Source organism: Lepidochelys kempii, chromosome 15 (genome assembly GCF_965140265.1).
Source record: "Lepidochelys kempii isolate rLepKem1 chromosome 15, rLepKem1.hap2, whole genome shotgun sequence".
Classification (NCBI taxonomy): Eukaryota; Metazoa; Chordata; order Testudines; family Cheloniidae; genus Lepidochelys; species Lepidochelys kempii.
Window position 1 is genome coordinate 9314912 of NC_133270.1, and position 21350 is coordinate 9336261.

General features: G+C 50.6%; 2 protein-coding genes across 3 annotated transcripts in view; one reads left to right on the plus strand and one right to left on the minus strand.

Annotated features, from left to right (window-relative positions):
• RFC5 (replication factor C subunit 5) lies at positions 1–18131 on the plus strand. The gene is made up of 11 exons (XM_073313439.1): positions 1–143; positions 2222–2286; positions 7530–7666; positions 8224–8303; positions 9310–9383; positions 9988–10147; positions 11737–11818; positions 13050–13179; positions 13786–13863; positions 14470–14524; positions 14882–18131. Exons 1-11 carry the CDS (start codon positions 88–90, stop codon positions 14976–14978), a joined length of 1014 nt encoding a protein of 337 aa, XP_073169540.1. The 5' UTR covers positions 1–87; the 3' UTR covers positions 14979–18131.
• Positions 15867–21350, minus strand: part of WSB2 (WD repeat and SOCS box containing 2) — a 22115-nt gene continuing 16631 nt past the window's right edge. For both annotated transcript variants that reach the window (XM_073313438.1, XM_073313437.1), the window contains exons 7-9: positions 21137–21250; positions 19740–19847; positions 15867–18453 (exon numbers count right to left, since the gene is read on the minus strand). In XM_073313438.1, the coding sequence (XP_073169539.1) occupies positions 18291–18453; positions 19740–19847; positions 21137–21250 (385 nt within the window). In that variant the 3' untranslated portion in view covers positions 15867–18290. The remainder of the gene's footprint in view (positions 18454–19739; positions 19848–21136; positions 21251–21350) is intronic.

Sequence of the window (21350 nt, forward strand, 5' to 3'; positions counted from 1 at the left end):
GCCGGGAGCGGTTTGAGCGCGAGCCGGGCGGACTCCGCGGCTGCTGCTGCTGCTGCTCCGCGCGCCCCGGAGGCGCGGCCCGGCCCCATGGAGCCTGCAGCCCCCAAGCCGCCGCCGGCCGGCCGGAGCAGGAACCTGCCATGGTAGGGGAGGCGCCGCGCCTGGGATCGGGCCCCTCCGGCTGCATGCGGCAGCGGGGATCCAGCCCCCGCAGCCACCGGCCTGGGGTCCGTGGGGCGGCTGAGACCAGCCCCCCGCCGCATGCAGGAGCGGGCCTGGGGTGTGCGGGGATCGGGGCCCTCCGCTCCCCCCCAGCTGCGGGGGGGGAGCCAGCCCCACCCCCCCGCCGCATGCAGGAGCGGGCCTGGGGTGTGCGGGGATCGGGGCCCTCCGCTCCCCCCCAGCTGCGGGGGGGGAGCCAGCCCCACCCCCCCGCCGCATGCAGGAGCGGGCCTGGGGTGTGCGGGGATCGGGGCCCTCCGCTCCCCCCCAGCTGCGGGGGGGGAGCCAGCCCCACCCCCCCGCCGCATGCAGGAGCGGGCCTGGGGTGTGCGGGGATCGGGGCCCTCCGCTCCCCCCCAGCTGCGGGGGGGAGCCAGCCCCACCCCCCCGCCGCATGCAGGAGCGGGCCTGGGGTGTGCGGGGATCGGGGCCCTCCGCTCCCCCCCAGCTGCGGGGGGGGAGCCAGCCCCACCCCCCCGCCGCATGCAGGAGCGGGCCTGGGAGATGTGGGGCAGCTGTCCTCTCGGCGGTGTCTGCACGGAGGGCATCGCTCAAAGCCAGCACGCTTCTCCCTCTTGCCCCTGGCTGGAGGCAGCAGCTCTGTAATGGAGCCTTGCATGGGGTGAGCCACAGGGAAGCAGCAGTTCCTGAGGTCAGAATAACTTTTGCTCCCTGCAAGGGGTTGTGCAGTGTCACGAGCCTCTCTCCCCGGAGTGCAGGGTTGTAAGGCCTCTTGCAGGGGTCAGTGGGGCTGGGAAGCTGAGCGTGCCCCCCTCCCCCTTTGTCAAAACCCACTCCCTGTGCCCTACGCTCAGCGTCCAGCTGAGAGAGCCATTCCTTCCCGAGGGGCGGGAAGAGGAGATGCTGGGGAAGCAGAATCGATCTCAGGCACTTAGTTTGTCTAAGTTGGGACCAGCTGGTTTGCTCGCCTGGTCTGAGCTGGAGTAGCCTGCCCTCTCCATGGACCTCATCTGGGAGATCACTTGGGTAAATCAACAATAAAGTCTTCTATGGCTTCAAATGCCATTTTTCTCCTGGCATGGGAAATGGATTTCTGTATCGGGGGCAATTTGTCCAAAGCCAGTACCCTTGGGATCCATAGAAATAAGGCTACCCTGCTTTGGTGGCTCCCTAGTTCTGCATTCACTCGGCCTGGTCCACTCTAAGCTCAATACAAAACATTTGTTTAAAAAAAATAATAAAGCAGGGTGTCCTACCAGTCCTGTACTCGGCCACACAAGAACACACCTTACCTGCTCTTTTGGGGTGGGACCATACTGCAACTCCCAGCTCAAGCTGCCTCCAGCATCTCCTCTGCCCACCTCCAATCAATCCCCTGTAAAGGCCAGTGTGAAGACCTAGAACTTGCATAGTATCTTGCAGTTAAAAGCATGGGATTGGATCTAGTCCCTAAACTTGTGTGCTTCTTGCAGCATCTATAAAGTGATGTCACTGCAACTGGTTTATGCAAGGGTTTTTCTAAATGTATAGGGCAAGACAAACCTTTGGAGTATTTAAAGATACTGTAGATGCCAAAAGAGTCACTTGGCTTCCAAACTTAAGAGGGAACTGCAGCAGTAATCCTACTTAAAAAGTCCTCAGCTGGGATGAGGTGGTGCTTGGACTGGGCTCTGTGTGTTAGGATTCAGCTGGGGTTTGGATTTGATAATGCCAGAGCCTACCCCTTCCAGGATTTGGAAAGAAAAATTACAAGCTTAGCTCTTTTTGTGAAGTTTTTTGCCATCTTAGACTAGATTCAGAAAACAGACCCCTCTGAACTGTAACCGGAACCAGGGGACTAGGTTTTGATGTCAGCACACCGTTCCAAATACAGAGTAGACTGAAGGTGAGTGTTAATCTAGCCTTGTGGGTTGTTGTCCAGCACTGGGAAGGGAACAAAGAGAAATTTCATGCCTGGAACACCTGGTTTCAACACTTGTGAAATGCCTGAAGTTTCAGCTCTTCATCTGCATTTATATTAAAATATCTTTATCTCTAGGGTGGAAAAATATCGTCCTCAGACACTGAGTGACCTAATTTCTCATCAGGACATTCTGAGCACCAGTGAGTATTTAATACTGCCACCATTTTTCATCTGAACTTCTCTATGCCCTTTGCAGACATGAGTTCCCGTGATATCTTTGAGGTAGACAACTATAATTCCCATTTTACAGATAATGCAGCTGAGGCAAAGGTGGTATGATTTGCCTGGGGTCACTGACAAAGTCAGTGGTAGAGTTGGTAGTTGAACCCAGGAGTCCTGGCTCCACATTACGTGCCAGCCGCTAGATAATGCAGCTTCTCTTTCGCTGTGGAAACAAACATCTTTATAATTGGTGGCAAGCTTACAGAAGCCTGTTAAATCGAATCACATCCGATCAGTGATGTGTTGCCATTATTTTAACATGGGTCTCTCCTAATAAACCCTTTTTGGGCATGCATGAACCTTTTTAGGGGAAATGCTTTGATTCTTTTATATGGGAGGGGACCTAGATGCTATAATGAGCCGTACGAAATTGCAGAGAGAGGTGGAAGGTGTCACAGTTGCTTAGAATTAACCTGTTAAGGGGGTCCTCATTGCACCCTTTACTGGATGCCCTTCTGCCTCCTGTTGTATCCTTATCAGCCTTTCAGCATAACTGTTGTAAACTAACATGCCTCTTCCTGGAGAGTCTATCCAGCTCTACAGTCTTGAGTTCCATGCAGTTTGTTTTTTGTCATCATCCTTTCTTCTTGGTGCTAGGGGCCACTGATCCATTACAGTGAGTACCTCAGCCTGCTTGGGGGAAGAACTAGACCTGTCTGTCAACTGGCAGTTGGGGAATGCCCTGAAATTCCCCCTGATTTTATCTGCCTCCCCAGCAAGGAGCAGCTTGGCCAGACCACCCAGCTGCAGAGCTTTCCTGAGGAACACGCCCATCTTCCCCCCTTCAGATTTCTGGCTCACATGACTGCTAATTAATTTCTCTCTTATACCCAGCCACATCCTAGGGCTGTGTTTTTGCTCCTGGGGAGATTGTCCCCTCAGCTCTTTTTCCCCTCTGCGGTGTTTATAGTCGCTGCTGCCCTGGCAGGTTTCCGGAAGTGAGCTAGGCGGAGAAGAGGCAAAAGGCAAGGCCTGTGGGTCCTGCTTCACTCCTCTCATCGAGAGCTGTGGTGGGGAGCTTGGCCAGCTGTGTGGGCAGAGCACAGTTTTCCCCCCTCACAGCCCAGTCCGGCTGGGGCCGTCTCAGCCCCCTGTCCCAGGAAGGAAAAGAGGCCGTCGGGATTGGTATAGCCAGCTTCGGGGCCAAGCGGCTCGATGAGAGGGAGAGCAGCCTTGCGGTGGAAGAACAAACAAGCAGGAAGGGGCCTCTTTGCCGCACCATTTACTACATTCTAGCTCCTTTGGCCTCCGTTTTAGGAGGCCTGAGGGTTCCCCTGTGTGCACCAGTCACTACAGAGGCGAACGCAGTCGCCTTCCCTGCTGGTGCGGGACTCAGCACTTTGAACTGGGGGAGATTTTTTTTTTTAAACGGGAAGGAATGGTGGTCTCACTAGACAGGCCCTTTGCGGGCAGCCACGCCCAGGCTGGTGTCACCTCAGCCCCCTCCCCTGGGCAGGGAAGCTCTCGGGTGGCATCAGCCCCACAACAAAAATAAATAATAATAAAATGACATGTCATCTGACCCCCTCCACCTGCTGTCACAGGCAGTGTGACCTGGCGGATGGTAGGGGGAGTATTGGCCTCTCGGCCTCAAAATGTCAGAGCCTACCTCCCTGTCACGGAGAGCAGGACACCAGTCTGTTTCTTACAGGTAATAGGGGCCTTTGGCATTGAATCTGGCGCTTGGGCAGATCTATTCCCAACTCTCTTCATGTTCGCGTGGGAGATCCTGGGAAGCTCAGGCTAGTTAGAGTCCTCAAACCAGTAGATTGACAGTCCTGGCTCTGGCTGGATGCTGAGGAGAGTAGTACAGGTCATGTGGCAAGCTGAAGGGGTCCTGATACCACTTTGCAAGTGGCAGCTGGAACAAACCTCGGGCATAGGTGCTGGAACTAGGGGAGCGTGGAGTGCTGCTGCACCTCCTAGCTTGAAGTGGTTTCCATTATCTACGGGGTTTACAGTTTGGGTCAATGGCTCTTAGCTCTCCTCCTATAAAAATTGTTCCAGCACGCCTGACTTCATGTGCCAAGGGGAGGTCAGTAGCTGCTCTCTCTTGCCTGAGAGCAACTCCAAGATTTATGTGACAGTGGTTGGATTAAGCAAACTGGACTTTCCAGCCAGAAATATCCTTGCTCGTTTTTAAGTCAGGTTGGTGGGCTGGTGACTGACCACTTTGTATGTGGAAACAGCAGCAAAGCACCCTGTGGCCTCCACGTGTGTCAAGACCCCAGCTGTGAGGTAGTGAATGGCATATTTAAAGCTGGACAATGTCTCTCGCCTTTCCCACCACTTTGGGAGAGCAGCAGTGGGACTGTTTGTCTTTCTGGCTGAGGAGGCGATGGCTTTTAGGTCTGATTACCCTAGCGTGGGACCTTCCTCTGTCTCTGCCTCACAGAGGAGGGCTGCTGTTGCCAAATCCAATCCCCCAACCAGCACCAGACAGGTTAAAAAGGGATCCTTGGAGGAAGTGATGATCAGTTGGGTCCTAGTAAGATGTCGACAAATGAAGCTTGCTTAAGTAGGTGAAGTCCATTGTTTAAGGCCATGGGAGTGCTCTCAGATGAGACCCAGTACTGTATTTAGAATTCAGACCGGGAGTCCTCACGACTGTGTCAGTATTCATTCCCAAAGCGAATTCAAGAACTATTCTTCCTTCTGTCAATTATCAAACACCTGTCTGCGAGGGGCATGGACAATCTCAGGGCAGAGAAGTCTCCTCTCTTGTATTGAGAGCTGCAAGGTGACTAAATGGCCATCAGTGCATACTTTCACCAAATACTACGTATCGGTCATCTGTTCATTAGCCAATACCTTTTTTTTTTTTTTTTGGCAGACGTTGTCTCCACGCCTCAGTGCCCAGGGGAAGGGCACTGAGGCGTGGAGACAACTATCTGTTTAGATGATCCTGTTTCCCCCCTCCCCGCCCCCAGAGCCATGCTGCATGAAAGCCCTGTTGTAATGAAGCTGGGGACCTTAGTATGGTGAAGAATAGGGACATTTATTTTCACTCTACCTGAAAATCTCCTTTCTTTGAGTAATAGGATCCACAGATCCAGCACACCCTGGAGACAAATGGTCATCCAGAACAGAGATGGAAATTGACACCCAAAGATTCAGGTTTATTTCATTAGGGGAGGTTATCCCCATGCTCTGCAGTACGAGAAATTGTTGTGCTTTTTGATCAATATTTAACACAATCTGTAATTTAGGAAAGTAGAATGGAATTATCCCAGCTGTGGAAGTCGTTAGCTAGAGCAGTAGCTCTCAACCTTTCCAATCTACTGTACCCCTTTCACAGAATCATAGAATATCAGGGTTGGAAGGATCTCAGGTGGTCATCTAGTCCAACCCCCTGTTCAAAGCAGGACTAATCCCCAACTAAATCATCCCAGCCAGGGCTTTGTCAAGCCGGGCCTTAAAAACTTCTAAGGAAGAAGATTCCACCACCTCCCTAGGTAACCCATTCCAGTGCTGCACCACCCTCCTCGTGAAAAAGTGTTTCCTAATATCCAACCTAAACCTCCCCTGCTACAACTTGAGACCATTCCTTCTTGTTCTGTCATCCGCTACCACTGAGAACAGTCTAGATCCATCCTCTTTGGAACCCCTCTTCAGGTAGTTGAAAGCAGCTATCAAATCCCCCCTCATTCTTCTCTTCCGCAGACTAAACAATCCCAGTTCCCCCAGCCTCTCCTCATAAGTCATGTGTTCCAGTCCCCTAATCATTTTTGTTGCCCTCTGCTGGACGTTTCCCAATTTTTCCACATCCTTCTTGTGGTGTGGGGCCCAAAACTGGACACAGTACTCCAGATCAGGCCTCACCAATGTCGAATAGAGGGGAACGATCACGTCCCTCGATCTGTTGGCAATGCCCCGACTTATACATCCCAAAATGCCATTGGCTTTCTTGGCAACAACGGCACATTGACTCATATCCAGCTTCTCGTACACTGTAACCCCTAGGTCCTTTTCTGCAGAACTGCTGCCGAGCCATGCGGTTCCTAGTCTATAGCGGTGCATGGGATTCTTCCGTCCTAAGTGCAGGACTCTGCACTTGTCCTTGTTGAACCTCATCAGATTTCTTTTGGCCCAATCCTCTAATTTGTCTAGGTCCCTCTGTATCCTATCCCTACCCTCCAGCGTATCTACCACTCCCCCCAGTTTAGTGTCAAGAGTTTGACTTGTTTTGCGTACCCCCATGTTTCACCTCACTTAAACTACTTGCTTACAAAATCAGACATAAAAAATACAAGTGTCACAGCACCCTGTTACCGAAAAATTGCTGACTTTCTCATTTTTACTATAATTATAAAATAAATCAATTGAAATATAACTATTGTACTTCTATAGAGCAGTATAAATGAGTCCTTGTATGAAATATTAGTTTGTACTTACTTCACTAGTGCTTTTTACATAGACGTTTGTAGAACTAGGCAAATATCTAGATGAGTTGATGTACTCCCTGGAAGACCTCTGCGTACCCCCAGCGGTATGTATACCCCTGGTTGAGAACCACTGAGCTAGAGGGAACTTCAGGGTGTGAGGCATTTTCCTACTGCTAATGGCTGCCTGCTTTAGTTCTGCCTCCAAGCTGCAGGCAGGCAGGCTGAAGTACCCATTGTAAGAGATTTGTGGCTCTTTCTACTCAAAGAAAAGAAACTTTCAGGTAAGCACAGATAAGTTTTCCTCCTCTGCACTGTGTGGACACTTAAGATCCTATGGCACTGTTTGTAAGGGCAAGGATATTCTAAGCCACAGTTTCCTCTTCCCACCTCCTCTGTGGCTTCATGAACCCTACATTCCATGGGTGGCTGTCATGCAAGGGGACTCTAGATAGCTGATGAAATGCTTTGGAGCAAAGGGCACACCTCTAAACTAGATTACTGTGTCAAAACCAAGCTGGACTTTTAAGCATTTTTGAGCTGCCCCCCCCAAAAAAAACCTTGTTTCAAATGTGCCCTTCTCAAAATGGTCTAGTGAGCATGTGCTGCACTCTGAAGGCATCTGGCAGTACAGCACAAGTGCTCCTGGAGTTCAGCATGCAGGGGATGCTACAGGTTAGCCCCCTAAATCTAAGAGCAGGAAGACCAACAGCTGCTCACTTAGTATCTAATTAGAAGGGCCTCTTCTTTTCCTCACCCTCTAACCCATCTCTCATCAGTTCAGAAGTTCATCAGCGAAGATCGTCTGCCTCACCTTCTCCTCTATGGACCACCTGGCACTGGCAAGACCTCCACAATTCTGGCCTGTGCTAAACAGCTCTATAAAGACAAGGAATTCAATGCCATGGTTTTAGAGGTAAATCACAATGTCCTGCTGGCCCCGGCGCTCTTGTTCATTTGAAGGTGGTACTTTCCAACTCCCATAACTCTGCTCCCGGTATAGTGAAGGGCTAGCCAGGGTTAGTTAGCATCCTGGAGTGCTGCTTCTCCATAAACAAACACTGCTAAAGATCAGTTTCCCTTTGCCTCTCTAGATATCGAGACCTGCATATACGCTGCAGTCTTAGGCCTGGTGTACCCAAGGAAATTGACCTGGTTTAAGTTAGACCAGTATAAGTCACTGTGTCTTATTTTAGTTTGAGAGGCTTATGTCCATTTAGTTTAAACCTGTCCCAATTATTCTTGTTAACAATAATAGCAACACATAGCTCATATGTAGCACTTTTCATCAGTAGATCTCGGTAAACTTAAGCTGCTCTTCAACCAGAATAAGTGTCCATACAGTGGCTTCCACCAGATTAACTAAATCTAAATCCCCACCGTAGTGTGTCACCAGTGCAACTTTCAGGTGTAGACAAGCTCTTCCTGTGCAAAGATGCATTAATAATGCCATCTCCCTCCCCCTCTCTCTAGCTGAATGCTTCGGATGACAGAGGAATTGATGTTGTCAGAGGACCCATCCTGAGCTTTGCTAGCACAAGGACAATCTTTAAGTAAGTGCCATGACATGTTGGTATCCCTCGCCTCCCAAGAGGTGGTTTCTCCCTTTATCTATGCTTTGCCCCTTTCTCCTCCCTGACCTGCACCAAGTCACAAGGAGTCCACAGAATGTAAAGTATGACATTGAAATACCGCTCTTGGCTTAAAAGGGGATGGTCAGTTTTTGGGGGGAAGCACATGCTTTCTAACCACCTGTTACACACAGTTACAGGGTGGGGTAGGTAGTGACTGGACAGGAGATGTGTGGAAAGTATTGTCTGCATGATAGGGGAGGAGGAAATAAGAGTATTCAGGAAGATAAGTAAGAAAGTTATTGCAGTCTCTGGGGGGTATTGTAACACACAGGGGAGGAGCGTGTCCCCACAGCTCCAGTCTGGTATTCTCTTTTGGGCGCTTTACTATAGGAAGATGGGGGAGAGTGCTGAGATGAGCATCTGGGATGAGAGTGTGGAGGGAACGGACTAAAAGATGAATGGAATCAAGGCCCAACATACTCAGAAGTGGCCCCTGACATGCAGTGCCTTGCTTTTCCGGGGCCCCATCCTGGGCCAGATTATCAGAGATGCTGAACATCAACTCCCAAAGTCACGAGAGCTGCAGGAGCTCAGCAACTCTGGCAGTCAGGCCCTTGGGTGTGTCGAGCTGGGCACCAACACTCAATGGCCACTTCTGGAAATGTCTGTTTATCGGCCGTATGTGGACAGTGCTGCGGAAGGGAGAGAAGATAGAGGATTCTGGGTATGTAAAGGGTACATGAGTCTGGGGTGAAATGGTGTGAATCATTTGGGAGCAATGGCTTGAAATACTGGATGTCAGCCAAAAAAGGGATGGGTATAAGGAGGAGTTAATGCTTTGGTAGGATTGGGTCTCTCCAAGCTCTAAATCTCCCAGGGCCAAGCTTGGCTCAACTCCATGGGCTTCCTCCAGCTCGAGTGCTGAGGCAGGGAACCTGCTGCAGGCAGGAATGACTGAAGCAGCCATCCCCTCTCTTTCCATTAGGAAAGGTTTTAAGCTTGTGATCCTGGATGAAGCAGATGCAATGACCCAGGATGCCCAGAATGCCCTACGGCGAGGTGAGTGGCATTCGGCTTGTGACAGATAAGGGTGCGGTGGTGCGCAGGGTAACTTGTTGAGACAGGGCCCAGCTGTGATTTCATGCAGTTTTGCCTCCCACCCTGAGCAAATTGTCTACTCAGGCTTTTTCCAAGCAAGCGAGTGGTAACGCTGCGCATGGGACACGACAGCGTGTGTAGCAGTGTTGTAGGCAAGGTAGCTGTTGCCTAACACTCCAGTGACTGCATCTCCCATGCTGAAGTGGCGTGTGTGCGTTTGCGTATATCCATCGGTACCATGCTTTGGGATGAAAGGAGCAATATACGTTAACTCCTGAAGGCAGCTGAGAGAGGAGGAATCTGGATGGTATCTTCATGATAACGACATGGGCTCGGTGTTCCAGGTCTTGACCAAAGGGGCCACGCACAGTAAATTCCTGGAACTCCTTCTTTGGAAGGAAGGATAAAGGGCTTGAGTCAAGCCTTCTGGGAGGTGAAACTCTAGCTCCAGGAATTCCAAGCTATTTCATGCTACGTGTGTTCGCTAACTCTCTTCTGACTGCACAAACACAGGCTGGTGCAAGTTCTGATTGGCAGTTCCCTTCCCCTCCTCCCCCCTTTGCAGTGATTGAGAAATTCACCGAGAACACCAGGTTTTGCCTGATCTGTAACTACCTCTCCAAGATCATCCCTGCCTTGCAGTCCAGATGCACAAGGTTCCGGTTTGGCCCCCTGACTCCAGAACTCATGGTCCCCAGACTGCAGCATGTCATTAAGGAAGAGATGTGAGTAAAAAACATTGTTGGGGAAGGGAGGGGAGACAAAACAAAATGGAAATGGAGTTTTGCATCGAGGGAGCATCTGACCTATTCAGCTGCCTCTTGCCTTTGTTCATGCAATCACAGGTGTCCTCACCGCTTTCCATAAATCCTCCCTCCCCAATTTCTCTTGGCTCTCCTAAATCCTCCTCTTACCTCTGGAAGTAACAGCTGGCTTTTTCCTTCTCTCCAGTTTCCTCCACACACTTCTCCCCCTGCAGGGAACTGTAGTTTTCCTCTGTCTCTTCTTTTGTTCCGTTCAAAATCAATTCCCTTCAACCTTTGGCAGCTAGAGATGCCTGCAGGTCCTTGGGGGCTCTGTCTCTGAGCAGGTCCCTTCCTTAAGCTGCTTTGGAGCTTCAAATGCAAATGTAGGGCTGAAAAGTGACTGAAAAGAGGAGAGGCCTCCTGGAGTCCTATTTGTTTGTGGTTTTCCAGAGCAAACTTGCTCAGGTCCCCTCTACTGGTTGTCAGCTGTGTGAACTTGAGCTGGATTTTCTTCTTACCCTCATCCCCACCAATGAAGGTTCTGCAGGGCCAGATTCTGCCCTAATAGCACCTCCACTGACTGTGGGCCTGCCCAGGTGCAACACAGCAAAACCAGGCTCTAATTAGAGCTTAATTACTGTGTTAATAATGGTCAAGGCAGAGGGGAAACCAGCTCACTCCCTCTCTTACAGCTGCGTTGGCTCCTTACTTTTCATACTAAAGATCTGCCTGTGTGCCCACCCAGGGGGTTTGTGCCCTGGGAGAGAAGGGGGTGTCCCTTCAGAGTTCCTTGTCTGAGTATAACTGCTCTTTAAGACAAATGGAACCAGCCATGGTTTGTGGTTAAAACCATGGTGGCATAGCAGAGTTGTGGGCTGGTGTTTAACTTCTGAAGAGCTGGGTAGCAAGTGAAACAAGTCTGAGCTCAACCTAGTCCCAAGTATTGGGTTTTTTTATATGAACCTTTTGACGTGATTGGCCACAGGACTAGCAGGTGTATTGTAGGTGAGGCATGAGTGCCATGTGTGCTGGAAGCTTGTCGCTGGGGCAGATATTGCACACCTGCTTCTAGCCAGTGCTTCTCTTTGGCTCAGCAAATTCACCTCTACTTCACTAGGCCTCTCCCCTGGGAATACCTGCTTTCTGCCTCCAGAGCCTCATGGCTCTTTCCATGCCCTGCATACACCTCTTGGAGTCTGCTGGGCTGACTGAAGGTTGTCTTGCACAGCCCCGCTCCAGGCAATACAGTTGGCAGAGCAGTCCCCATGCTGCCTGCTCACATGGGGATGGACGGTCTGTCAGTCTAATTCGGCCTGAACAAATGATCCTGAGGTGTCAGGATCTGTCGTCTTTGCTCCTGGCAGCCGGGAAGAGGAGTGAAGCAAAGATACCATTTTGCATAGAGACAGAGGGCCCCAAACCTGTCACGGTGCCATGTCCGTACATTGCTTTGTGACATTATTAGGACTGTTCAAATATTGGGGTGTCCCATGGTGGCTGTTCTGTGACTCAGCAATTCTCCAGGGCTCAGGGCCCCTGCTGTGCATCCTGAAATCTGTCTCTTTCAGGGCTGACGTGAGTGAAGATGGGATGAAAGCGCTGGTGACCCTCTCCAGCGGCGACATGCGCAGAGCTCTGAATATTTTGCAGGTACAGTCCTATGTATCCGCATTGCTGATTTCAGAATGGCAACGGTGCCACTTGTGTAATGGCCAGAGGGACGTCTCCTCCCTTGACACGTGCGTGGAATGGTTCACAGGGAGTCAGACCCGTTGGTCACATGCAACATCCTCATCCCCATGGTTAAGGGAGAGATTCAGGAGCTCTTCCTCCACTTACTCAGCATTGCAGATGGTATTTGTAGGCAAGAGTGCACTGCGGGCCTAGGCTTCCCAGCGTGCGCTTCCTTGGCTCGGCTCCAGCCCAGGGTCTCCTTCGAGACTGGCTGCAGCAGGAGAAGCCAGGTAGAGATGGTATTCCAGCCACAGAGCCCGCCAGAACCCTCAGCCCTTCTCCCCACAGCATCCCTGAAGTGCTGCAGTGACTTGTGGGGAACCAGCGCTGGCTGAGGACCATTGGCAAGTGGCTGAGTAATGCTGCAGCAGCAGCAGATGGTATACAGGGAAGGCGGGTGGGGAAGTTAGTCTGTTCGGTTACTGATTGCACAGACTGTCTTTGGAGGGGTGGGAGAGAGACCACGGCAGATTCCTCTTCACTCCTGGTACTGAAGCGACTGTGAAATGGCACCGTGGGTGGGGTTCCATGTCTGCCTCTTAGTGACTGGTTCAGATGACAAGCAGAACGGCTCCCCCAACTACCTTCCTTGCAACTCACCGCAAGCTCAGAGTCCTTCCTTCCTAAAACACGGTCTCTGGGTTCTTACGGGCCCAGTGACACCCGCACAGCCCCCGTTGCCTAGCCTAGATTTATAATGGGTGATATCTGTGCACTTAGAGCAGTTTCTGTTGATGATGCACAAAGGAGAACAGGATCCGGCTTGGTCTTCCATGGTGCATGGGTCCTGCAGGGCTAAGGGGAGGGAAAAGCAGTTCTAGTCACAGAGGGTTCATCCACACGGGGATAAACAACACGTGACTGGCCCGGCTTGGCTGGGCTTGGGCTCTGGGGCTGAAAAATTTCTGCGTAGACACTTGGGTGGAGCCTGAGACCCTGCGAGGGGGAAGGGTCCCAGAGCTTGGGCTCCAGCCTGAGCCTGAAGGTCCACACAGCAGTCTTTAGCCCCACAGGCCAAACCCCAGGAGCCTGAGTCAGCCGTGGCCATGCCGCGGGTCTTTTATCCCCGTGTTGACGTACCCGAAAGGTCCGATGCTGATGCACACCGGCCAGAGCTGCCCTCTAACCTCTCCTCCTCTCCTGGCAGAGCACTACCATGGCCTTTGGGAAGGTGACGGAGGACACTGTGTACACATGCACGGGGCATCCCCTGAAGTCTGACATTGCCAACACTCTCGACTGGATGCTGAACCAGGACTTCACCACTGCCTATAAAAGTATCCTTTTGATCATCCTCCTTACGCCGCCCTGAGGGGCGAGTGAGACGGGCTGTCCGACTAACATGGTGGTGATGGGATGGCATCACGTGGCCTCTTTCACCAATAGCGCTAATGGAAAAGGGAGGCTTTTGCATTATAAGACACTTGGCCACGCAAGTAACTCATGTAAATCTCTATAGCATCCCCAGCTGGTACAATTACATCTCACCTTCTCTCACGGGGAGTGGTGCTTCCCAGTGGGACACTGGTTCCCGGTGATCAGCATTAGTGCCACTCTCCCTGCATGGTGAAGCTCTGGGTGTTGCTGTCCTGTGGGCTGATGTGATCCAGCTCCTTTCATTTCCAGCCCCCCAGCACTGTGCACCGCTGCCAGGGAGCTTAGTGCCTGATCCTGCTCCCACACAGCTGTAGATTCAGAGCTGAGGGCATGCGGCATCACACATGATTGGATCCTATATGTTTGCCAACAAGAGTGCCAGTTGGTATGTTGCTCACCCCACCAAGGATCCAGTAAACGGGGGGGACAGGAATCCCTTGTTTTGGTGGCATCTACTCCTAGGCTTTGGAATTCTGTGCAAGAAAATCCCTTGACTCTCTCCTCAGAAATCCTGGAGCTGAAGACACTGAAGGGTTTGGCTCTGCATGACATCCTGACACAGATCCACTTGTTTGTGCACCGAGGTAATACTCCTGGGCGGCCACCACAACACGTGGTCACCCTGTCCTAACATGCATATCCACCAAAGTAGCTTGCAGATGGTGTTCCTCATTAACCCATAGGCAACTAATCCCTCTGGGGCCGGGCTACGGTCTGGGGACCCTGGGTGAGGCTGTAACAAAGGAAGACTGTGTCTGTGCTATGGGAAGAGGAAGCCCCACGGGTAACTCCTCACCGTACATGGTTCCATTCACTGGTTAGACTGCAATGGGCCAGAGGTGGGGAAAGAACTGGCATGGAGCTGGCTGCAGAGCAATAGCTCAGCTTGGATTTTTTTACTTCCTGTTCAGCACTGTCTGACCCGCCTTGTTTCGCTTTGTGGCGCACGGTCTTTATGGCTGTGACACATTGGCTATTAGCAGCATGTGTTTTGGGTGCGGGAGAGATGGGCTGCTACTGCTGTCTCCCTAAGCAGAGCTAACACAGGGCTATGCAGCCATCTTCAGTTACTGTTTCAAATAGCCATTCTTCCTCTCAGGGTGGAGCAGGTCCATGTAGGAGCCTTACATGGCTTGACTCTTTTTTTAAAACGCCACATTTACTTAACCTGTCTTCATCTCACTCCCTAGTTGACTTCCCACCTTCTGTCCGAATCCAGCTACTGATCAAAATGGCAGACATCGAGTGAGTATTCCTTTGCTTGCCCTGCTGCCTTTTCTCCACTAACAGTTATCTTCAAGCTGCTGATGATTGGCCTGTCTGAACCCCTCCGGTGGGAAATTTATTGTTAATGCTGCACCCCTGGTTCACCACAGGACTGCGCCCACTCTCTTCAGTGGCCCCTGCATGTGTTTTAGCACAAATTGTATATTTCCAGAAGCTATTGCCATGAAATCCATGGGGGGTTTTTGTTTGTTTGTTTTTGTTTTAATTGTAAAACCCACATCTTGCCCAGCTTGTGCTGGGACAGACCCAGCAATACCTGCAGCGTAGGGTCTGGCCAAATGGAGTATTTACATTTATGCTTTTCTTCTGTCTTAGGCACAGACTGGCTGCAGGGACAAGCGAGAAGATTCAGCTAAGCTCCCTTATTGCTGCTTTTCAGGTTACCAGGGACTTGATCGTAGCTGAGGCTTAGGTCCAGTGGCTTCCTGCGAACACAGTTTACACCCTCCCATGAAGAAGTAAAAAAGAAGAATGTCCTTGTCTGAACACACGAGTCCAGTGGCTTCTGCAGTTCCTTATCCACTATATTATCAGTATAGGGGGCTTCTAATGTAGGGGACAAATTTGGCCTTCAGATACATGCACCTCATTGCTCCTGACTTAAGAGAAACTCAGCACAAGCATTTGAGGGCAGAATTTAGCCCTTTGCAGCAAAGTGTGAGGCGATGGACAACTTCTGAGCACTGTCTGTGTATACACTGCAGCATGAAATACACCTTTGAAAGGAAGTAAGGTAGGTTCATCTCTTCCCTTACACCCAAGGAAGGGGTTGACTTTGTGGCACACAGTGTGTAGCTGAAGCTGGCTGTTGCTGGGTTTTAAGGCTGCAAGCTCTTTTCATTTACTGGGAGCTGATATTTAGCACTGTTCCAGCTCTTACTTGTAGCAGCTTCTACTGGGAGACTTTGGTCAAAATTCACCATCAGTCTAAATATCTAACTTTCCCTGACTAATGGAACGGCACTCCTACAGCAGCAGCAGATTTGACCCATCTAGCCTGCAGGAACTTTAGGGGCAGAATTGTGTATAGCAGAGGGTGCTGGAGCTTTCCCCTTATCTGAGACTTTAAATGAGGTTTCCCATGACACAATTTCACAGGAAGCCTAAACTGGTCTCAGAAGGATCTACTTAAACAGAGATGGTGTACCATTACCCAGTGCAGAATACAGGGGTCTCTTGATTTAATCAATACCCTACATTCTGTAAACTGGCTTTACAGTAGGTGCTTCAGGCCTGCCGTCCTAAATTGCAGTAGGTTAGTGTAGTTACAGCCTAGGAATGACGACATACTAGTAATCAGTTGTAGGAAAGGGAAACATTTATTTTGCCTCTTGAAGTTTGTAAAAACATCTCCGGCTCCTGTGTACATGACAGCAATACTACAGATCGTGGTCAAGTAAAAATTAAGGCCATCTTCAACTTCATCAATCAGGATGCTCGACTGGGCCCATCTGTGTCCCAGGATGCTCTTTACATACAATGCAGAAGAAATTCACAATTGAAGAGCTGTGAGTGATAGGGTCCAGTCATTCTACTAGCTTAGAGAGCGATGCTCCATGTACCCATGGTGCTGCTGAGGTGGTCAGCTGTGGTACTGAGGTATAACAAGTGGCTGGTTTGTTGAGACTGCTCTTCAGTGCAGATGGGGATTTCACCACCCCTTTCTGCTAGACAGGTTCAGTGCACATATGGGGCTCAGAGTTGCTGGCCAAGATCTATCTTCAAGAAAACTGCTAGTTTAAAGGGACAACGCTCCCTCCCCCCACTACCCTTGCTCCCAGCATTAGAGAAAGGGCTCCTTTTGCTGCTGTGATCTTTTAATGAGCTCTTGTTCAGAACTTGAACACATTGGTTTTAGGTTCGCTGGATCAGACCTAGCTTCACCCAATCTGAGGCGCGCCACTCAAAGGGGGCACTTTCCCCTTTGTTTTACTATTACAGCAGCATGGTGTGGACAGCAAGCAGTCTTCCAATTAACCCATACTGTCACTTGTGCTCCTTAACAGAAAGTCCAGTGGCACTTAAGGTTTGGGGGTATTTTTGCAAGATTTAAGGATATTAAAAGCTTAGTCTCTTTAGGCTAGATTCCACATTTAATCTTTCTAAAAAGGGGAAGTTGTTAGCCTGTCCTGTCAGTCATGGCCATGTGTTCTGAAGTAGCTTACAGCCCTTCCAGTTGCACGGCAGTATATACATGGGTAATTATAAAAAGGGGGACTGGAGCAATTATGACAAAGCATGTACTGTTACTGCTGCCAGAAACTAGCCCAAATGAAACAGGTGTATGAGAGACGGCTTCTCTCACACACCCCTCTTTGATACAGTACACATGAGTCATTAGCCCTGCCTGGAAAACTCCCTGGAAATTAGACTCCAAAAAGCAGTACTTTGGCTGGAGAGAAAGTGAGCAAGCAGCACAAGAACAGGACAATAGAGCCCTGTCAGCTGCTGTCTCTCTGCCAAGTGTAAGAAGTGACTATAGTGCCAAGAATTCACCATTCTTAAAAACAGGGCCACAGAACATTTACTGGGATAGTACATTAGTGAATTATCCAATGAGACTTGTCAAAATAAGTGAACAAATCAGTTCTGGTAGTTAGTGGTTGTTATTAAATCTGCCCCTTCCCTCCCCCCGACACACACACACATTTGCAAATTTAACAAGTTCATGCTTGGCCTCCCCCATAATGCCAACTAGCCAGGCTCTGTCACAATTAGTGTATGCCAGGGGGATACAAATTAAAAAGCTGCCCAAAGTTGAAATCATTTTCACAAAACCAGACCAGCAGCTGGCTTGGTGCAGAGCACGTCCTGACCCCCAGTCACTGTCCTTAAGGTGTTCATCTTTCCATTACACACACAGGAGACATCTGCCTTACACCACATAACCAAACCACAAGTACTTGTGTTTCTGCCAAGTGGGCTGATTAAGCCAATTTCATTCTGGCAGCCACACTAGTATTAAGGGGATCTTTCACTCCACACCAGGCCCCTGCAACTGAACATTTGGGTCTCCCTCAGGGCCGTGTACTTTTGTCACCCAAAAAATGGCTCTAGGAAGAGCATCTCTAACTCTTCAAAAGGGGGAAACAAACCTTTTATTTTGAAGTCTTTGCCCACAACACAGAGACTTGTTCAGGTTCAGCCATCTTGGAACCAGGCCAAAGAAAGTAATAAACATGAAAGCCACTGCCTCATTTAGTAATTCAACTAGGGGACACAGTTTCCCATTCATGAAAGTGCCGGTTTGAGTTTGGATTGCCATACCAGTGAAGGCGGCTTCTCAGAGCCCTCTAGCTTTTAACACACAATGTTCAGCAATTGCACTTGACGTGAAAGCACCGAGAGAGAATTGAAGCTTGCGTTGCTGTTGGCAGGGCCCTTCCGAATCCAACGCCCTGCACAGCCATTGCTTGAATGGATGGATCACTTGCATAGAACTCTTGCCCCTCCTTGTCTGAGAATTGAGTTCTAACAAATTCAAAGCTCAATCAACTAGCCCACTGCATGTTTTTGCTGGGTTCTCTTATTAAAATAACCTACATGGTCAAAGATACGCCTCAAACAGAGGAACAGAAATCCTTCTTGCACTAGAACCATAGCACATAGTGGGTCTTTGTGACCATTTTATAACCCCAGCTGCTCCTCCGTTCCAGAACAAAGCTCGGAAGGAAGGAAGCCAGCCACCTCCAGGTTTCTTTGGACCCCATGTACTACACAGGGTTTAAAAGGTCCTGTAGGTGAGGAACTCTTTCATTTTCTTGGGAATGGGTAGTGCTAGCACCTGGTACGTTGTTAGGAAGGTGCGGAGAGCTTTACGGCACAAGTGCTTAAGTGATGAGAGGACCTTGGGGGCACTCCAGAACTGGACATGGCCATCTCTTGTCCTGCAACAAGAGACCAAGGATAAAGGTTAGCATCCACGCAGCTCAGCATCTGAACAAACAGCATGTGTGCCCTGACCAGACATGCCAAACCCGGGAGTGGGGGGAAAGCAGAAATTGGGCTTGTTTTTGGCTTAATCCAACTCCCCTCTTGGCTAGGTTTTGGCTTGTAGCAGCTTTTTTTTTTTTTTTTTTTTTTAAATCAGCTCCCAGCGAGCAGGGGCCAGGGGGGAGAGAGTCAGGGATGTACAGAGGGCCCCCCACAGTCCCAGACTGCATGCCGGGGGGGGCCAGTCACAGAGTGTTGGGGTTCTTAGGGATTGGCTTGTTTTGAAATGGGATGAGCTTGATTTTTGGCTTATTGTGAAAGTTGGCGACTGTGGCCCTGACCCCGCTCCTGCATGGGGAGGAAAGAAAAAGCTGCCCTCACGGGGCTTTTAGGAAGTGGATAGTCATCAATCACGGACCACGCGCTTGCAACCTCCTTGCAGATTTTCCTCTCCATGGGAGACCACAGGCTCTCACTCGCACCCCTTTTCCCCACCCCTGACTGGGATGACTTCATGAGAGCCCATCCTGCACACTCCAGAGAAACCTCGCACTCAAGGCCTCTCATGCCTGGTTGAGAAAGCTGGACTGTCACGGTGTGTTCCGGCAGAGGCTGCTGCAGACACACAGGAGAAAGGCTGACTGCAACATCCCAGCTCACTGCTGAACCCTAGAGTCCCGGGGGGGGGGACAGGACACGCACAGGGGGGCTGCTAGCTGAGATGGAAGAATAAGGCAGGAACCCAACCAAGCTTGGTGAGTAGGGAATTGGGAGGGAAGACAATGCTCCAAGCACAGGATTTTTCAACATCGCTCTTTCCTGGCACCAAGGTCATGTCCACACTTGGAGCCCTACTCCAGTATAGGAATCGTGTTGTAAAACACCAGCTAGGTGCTAGTGTGGACACAGCTATACCAGCAGCCCTGTGCTTTGTACTGGTATGGTCAAACACCCCCACCCCCCAGGAGCAAAGCACCTTCTACTGATAGAAGGGCTGCTCTAGCATCTACGCTCGGACTTCTGCCAGCGCAGCTGTGTCGGTCAGGGGTGTAGCCCAGCTGTGTGCTGGCAGAAGCCTATAGCGGAGACCGGGCCTGAGGATGCCCACTTTTGAGACAACAGCAGCCATTTCAGGTTAAGGTGGAGTCCCATTCCCCCGCCTCCCTCACCCCAAACTTAGCGCAAACAGAGTGTGCTCTCGGCAGAGCACGTCCCACGGGCTGGCACAGAACATACACACCCTGTGGCAATAAACCCGCCGTGTGGGAAGTAGACACAGCACAGGCCATTGGTCATGGGTGCAAATGCCACTGGAGTTCTTAATTCCAAATCCCAGATCCTCAGGAGTCTAAAGGAGAGAAAGAAAAGCACGATGATGGCCCTGGAGTTTACAAACCTAAGTGGCACTAGCTACTCCAACTGCATCAGCTAAAATAAATTCTCAGCCGTCAAAGTTAAAATAAGCACACACATTTCTAAAGAAAATTTCATCCATAGGCCTCCAAGCAATTTACAAGGCTACTTCAGCTTCATGACTCCACTGTGCGGCAGGCATTATACCCATTTTAGAGGGGCTTAAACTGAGGCAGAGATAAAGCGACTTGGCTCAAGGTCATAAGAACGTAGAAGAGCAGCCATGCTGGGTCAGACCATGGCCCACCTTGCCCAGTATCTTGACTGTGACCGTGGCCCATAAGCGAACTGGGTGGATGGAAGAGGTTTCCGCTTCTGAGAACTTCCATTTACCTAACCCTTCTCCCAGACAAAAAAAGTAATAGAGATACCAGCACCAGCTGGGACAAAAGGACCAACACACACCACCCTTGCCAGCTTGACCTGGCTCAGACGGTAATCTGGCTGATGATTCAACAGCAGGGTTAGCCCCATCTCCACAGGGACATTCCCAGGGTCACCAACCCCGACATGCAAAAAGAATGGTTCTGTAAAAGCACACAGAACCTTGCAAAGCCCCTTGGGACAAGGAGCTGGGGAGTTTGCCTGTACAGTGGACAGACACTGGACAAAAAGCAGTAGCAAGAAGTTACAGTCCTGATTTTAGCCCACAATAGGCTCTCGATCTGCAAGGAATCCTCTCTAGGTTCCCCCCCAGATTTCCAAGGCAGCTGACAGCACCAGGGGGGTAGAGGCAGCAGAACTTAATTTATGGCAAGTCAGGATGCTGTTAGTGCTTCATGGCGTGTAGCCCAACAAGACACTGGTCTTGGGAAGGTGATGGTGGCGACACCCATCAACCCCCCTCTTGGGTAGGGCACTGGCATACACACCTGAGCCAGCGGTTTACCTGCTCATCCTACTTTTAGGCCTTGTCACCATGGCAACCAGGCAGCCATGTCCAAAGAGGAGTTACACACAACTACCTGTGATGGGCAGTCTACAGCCCCCGGCAGCTGTGGTGTCAGGACAAACGAACAAGGTCCCAAAGACACATCAAACCAAGACCAGAGTCAAGTCATGCTGCTCTGAAAGCCCCGGCACTGGCAGAAGCAGCCAGCTTCAAAAGGCAGAGGTCCCTGCTGGAAAGCTGAGGACCAGAAGCCGAGAAGAGCTCTGCAGCTCATCTTAACTGCTCTGGCAGAGACCCTGCAGTAGGCAGCCATAAGATACCAAGTCCCTCACCTGTCATCTGCCACTGTAGCAAGATACAAGCCTTCCGGAGAGAAGCACACGGACCTCAGGGAGCTGGCATGGATGTCACTGCCATAGTCCAATGCCGGGGGCAGCGGCACGTGGCTAAGCAGGAGGGAAAAGGAAGAGCTCACTCACCACGTCCATTTGAGCTACACTGGAGCCCTGGCCCGTACGGCTGCTGGGGGGGGGGGGTGTTGTTGGG

Excerpts from the sequence above, each read along its gene's own strand:
- RFC5 (XM_073313439.1), top strand. The coding sequence starts at position 88 with ATGGAGCCTGCAGCCCCCAAGCCGCCGCCGGCCGGCCGGAGCAGGAAC. Across the intron at positions 2,287-7,529 it reads TCAGGACATTCTGAGCACCA|TTCAGAAGTTCATCAGCGAA; the intron begins GTGAGTATTTAA and ends ATCTCTCATCAG. Across the intron at positions 11,819-13,049 it reads GAGCTCTGAATATTTTGCAG|AGCACTACCATGGCCTTTGG; the intron begins GTACAGTCCTAT and ends CTCTCCTGGCAG.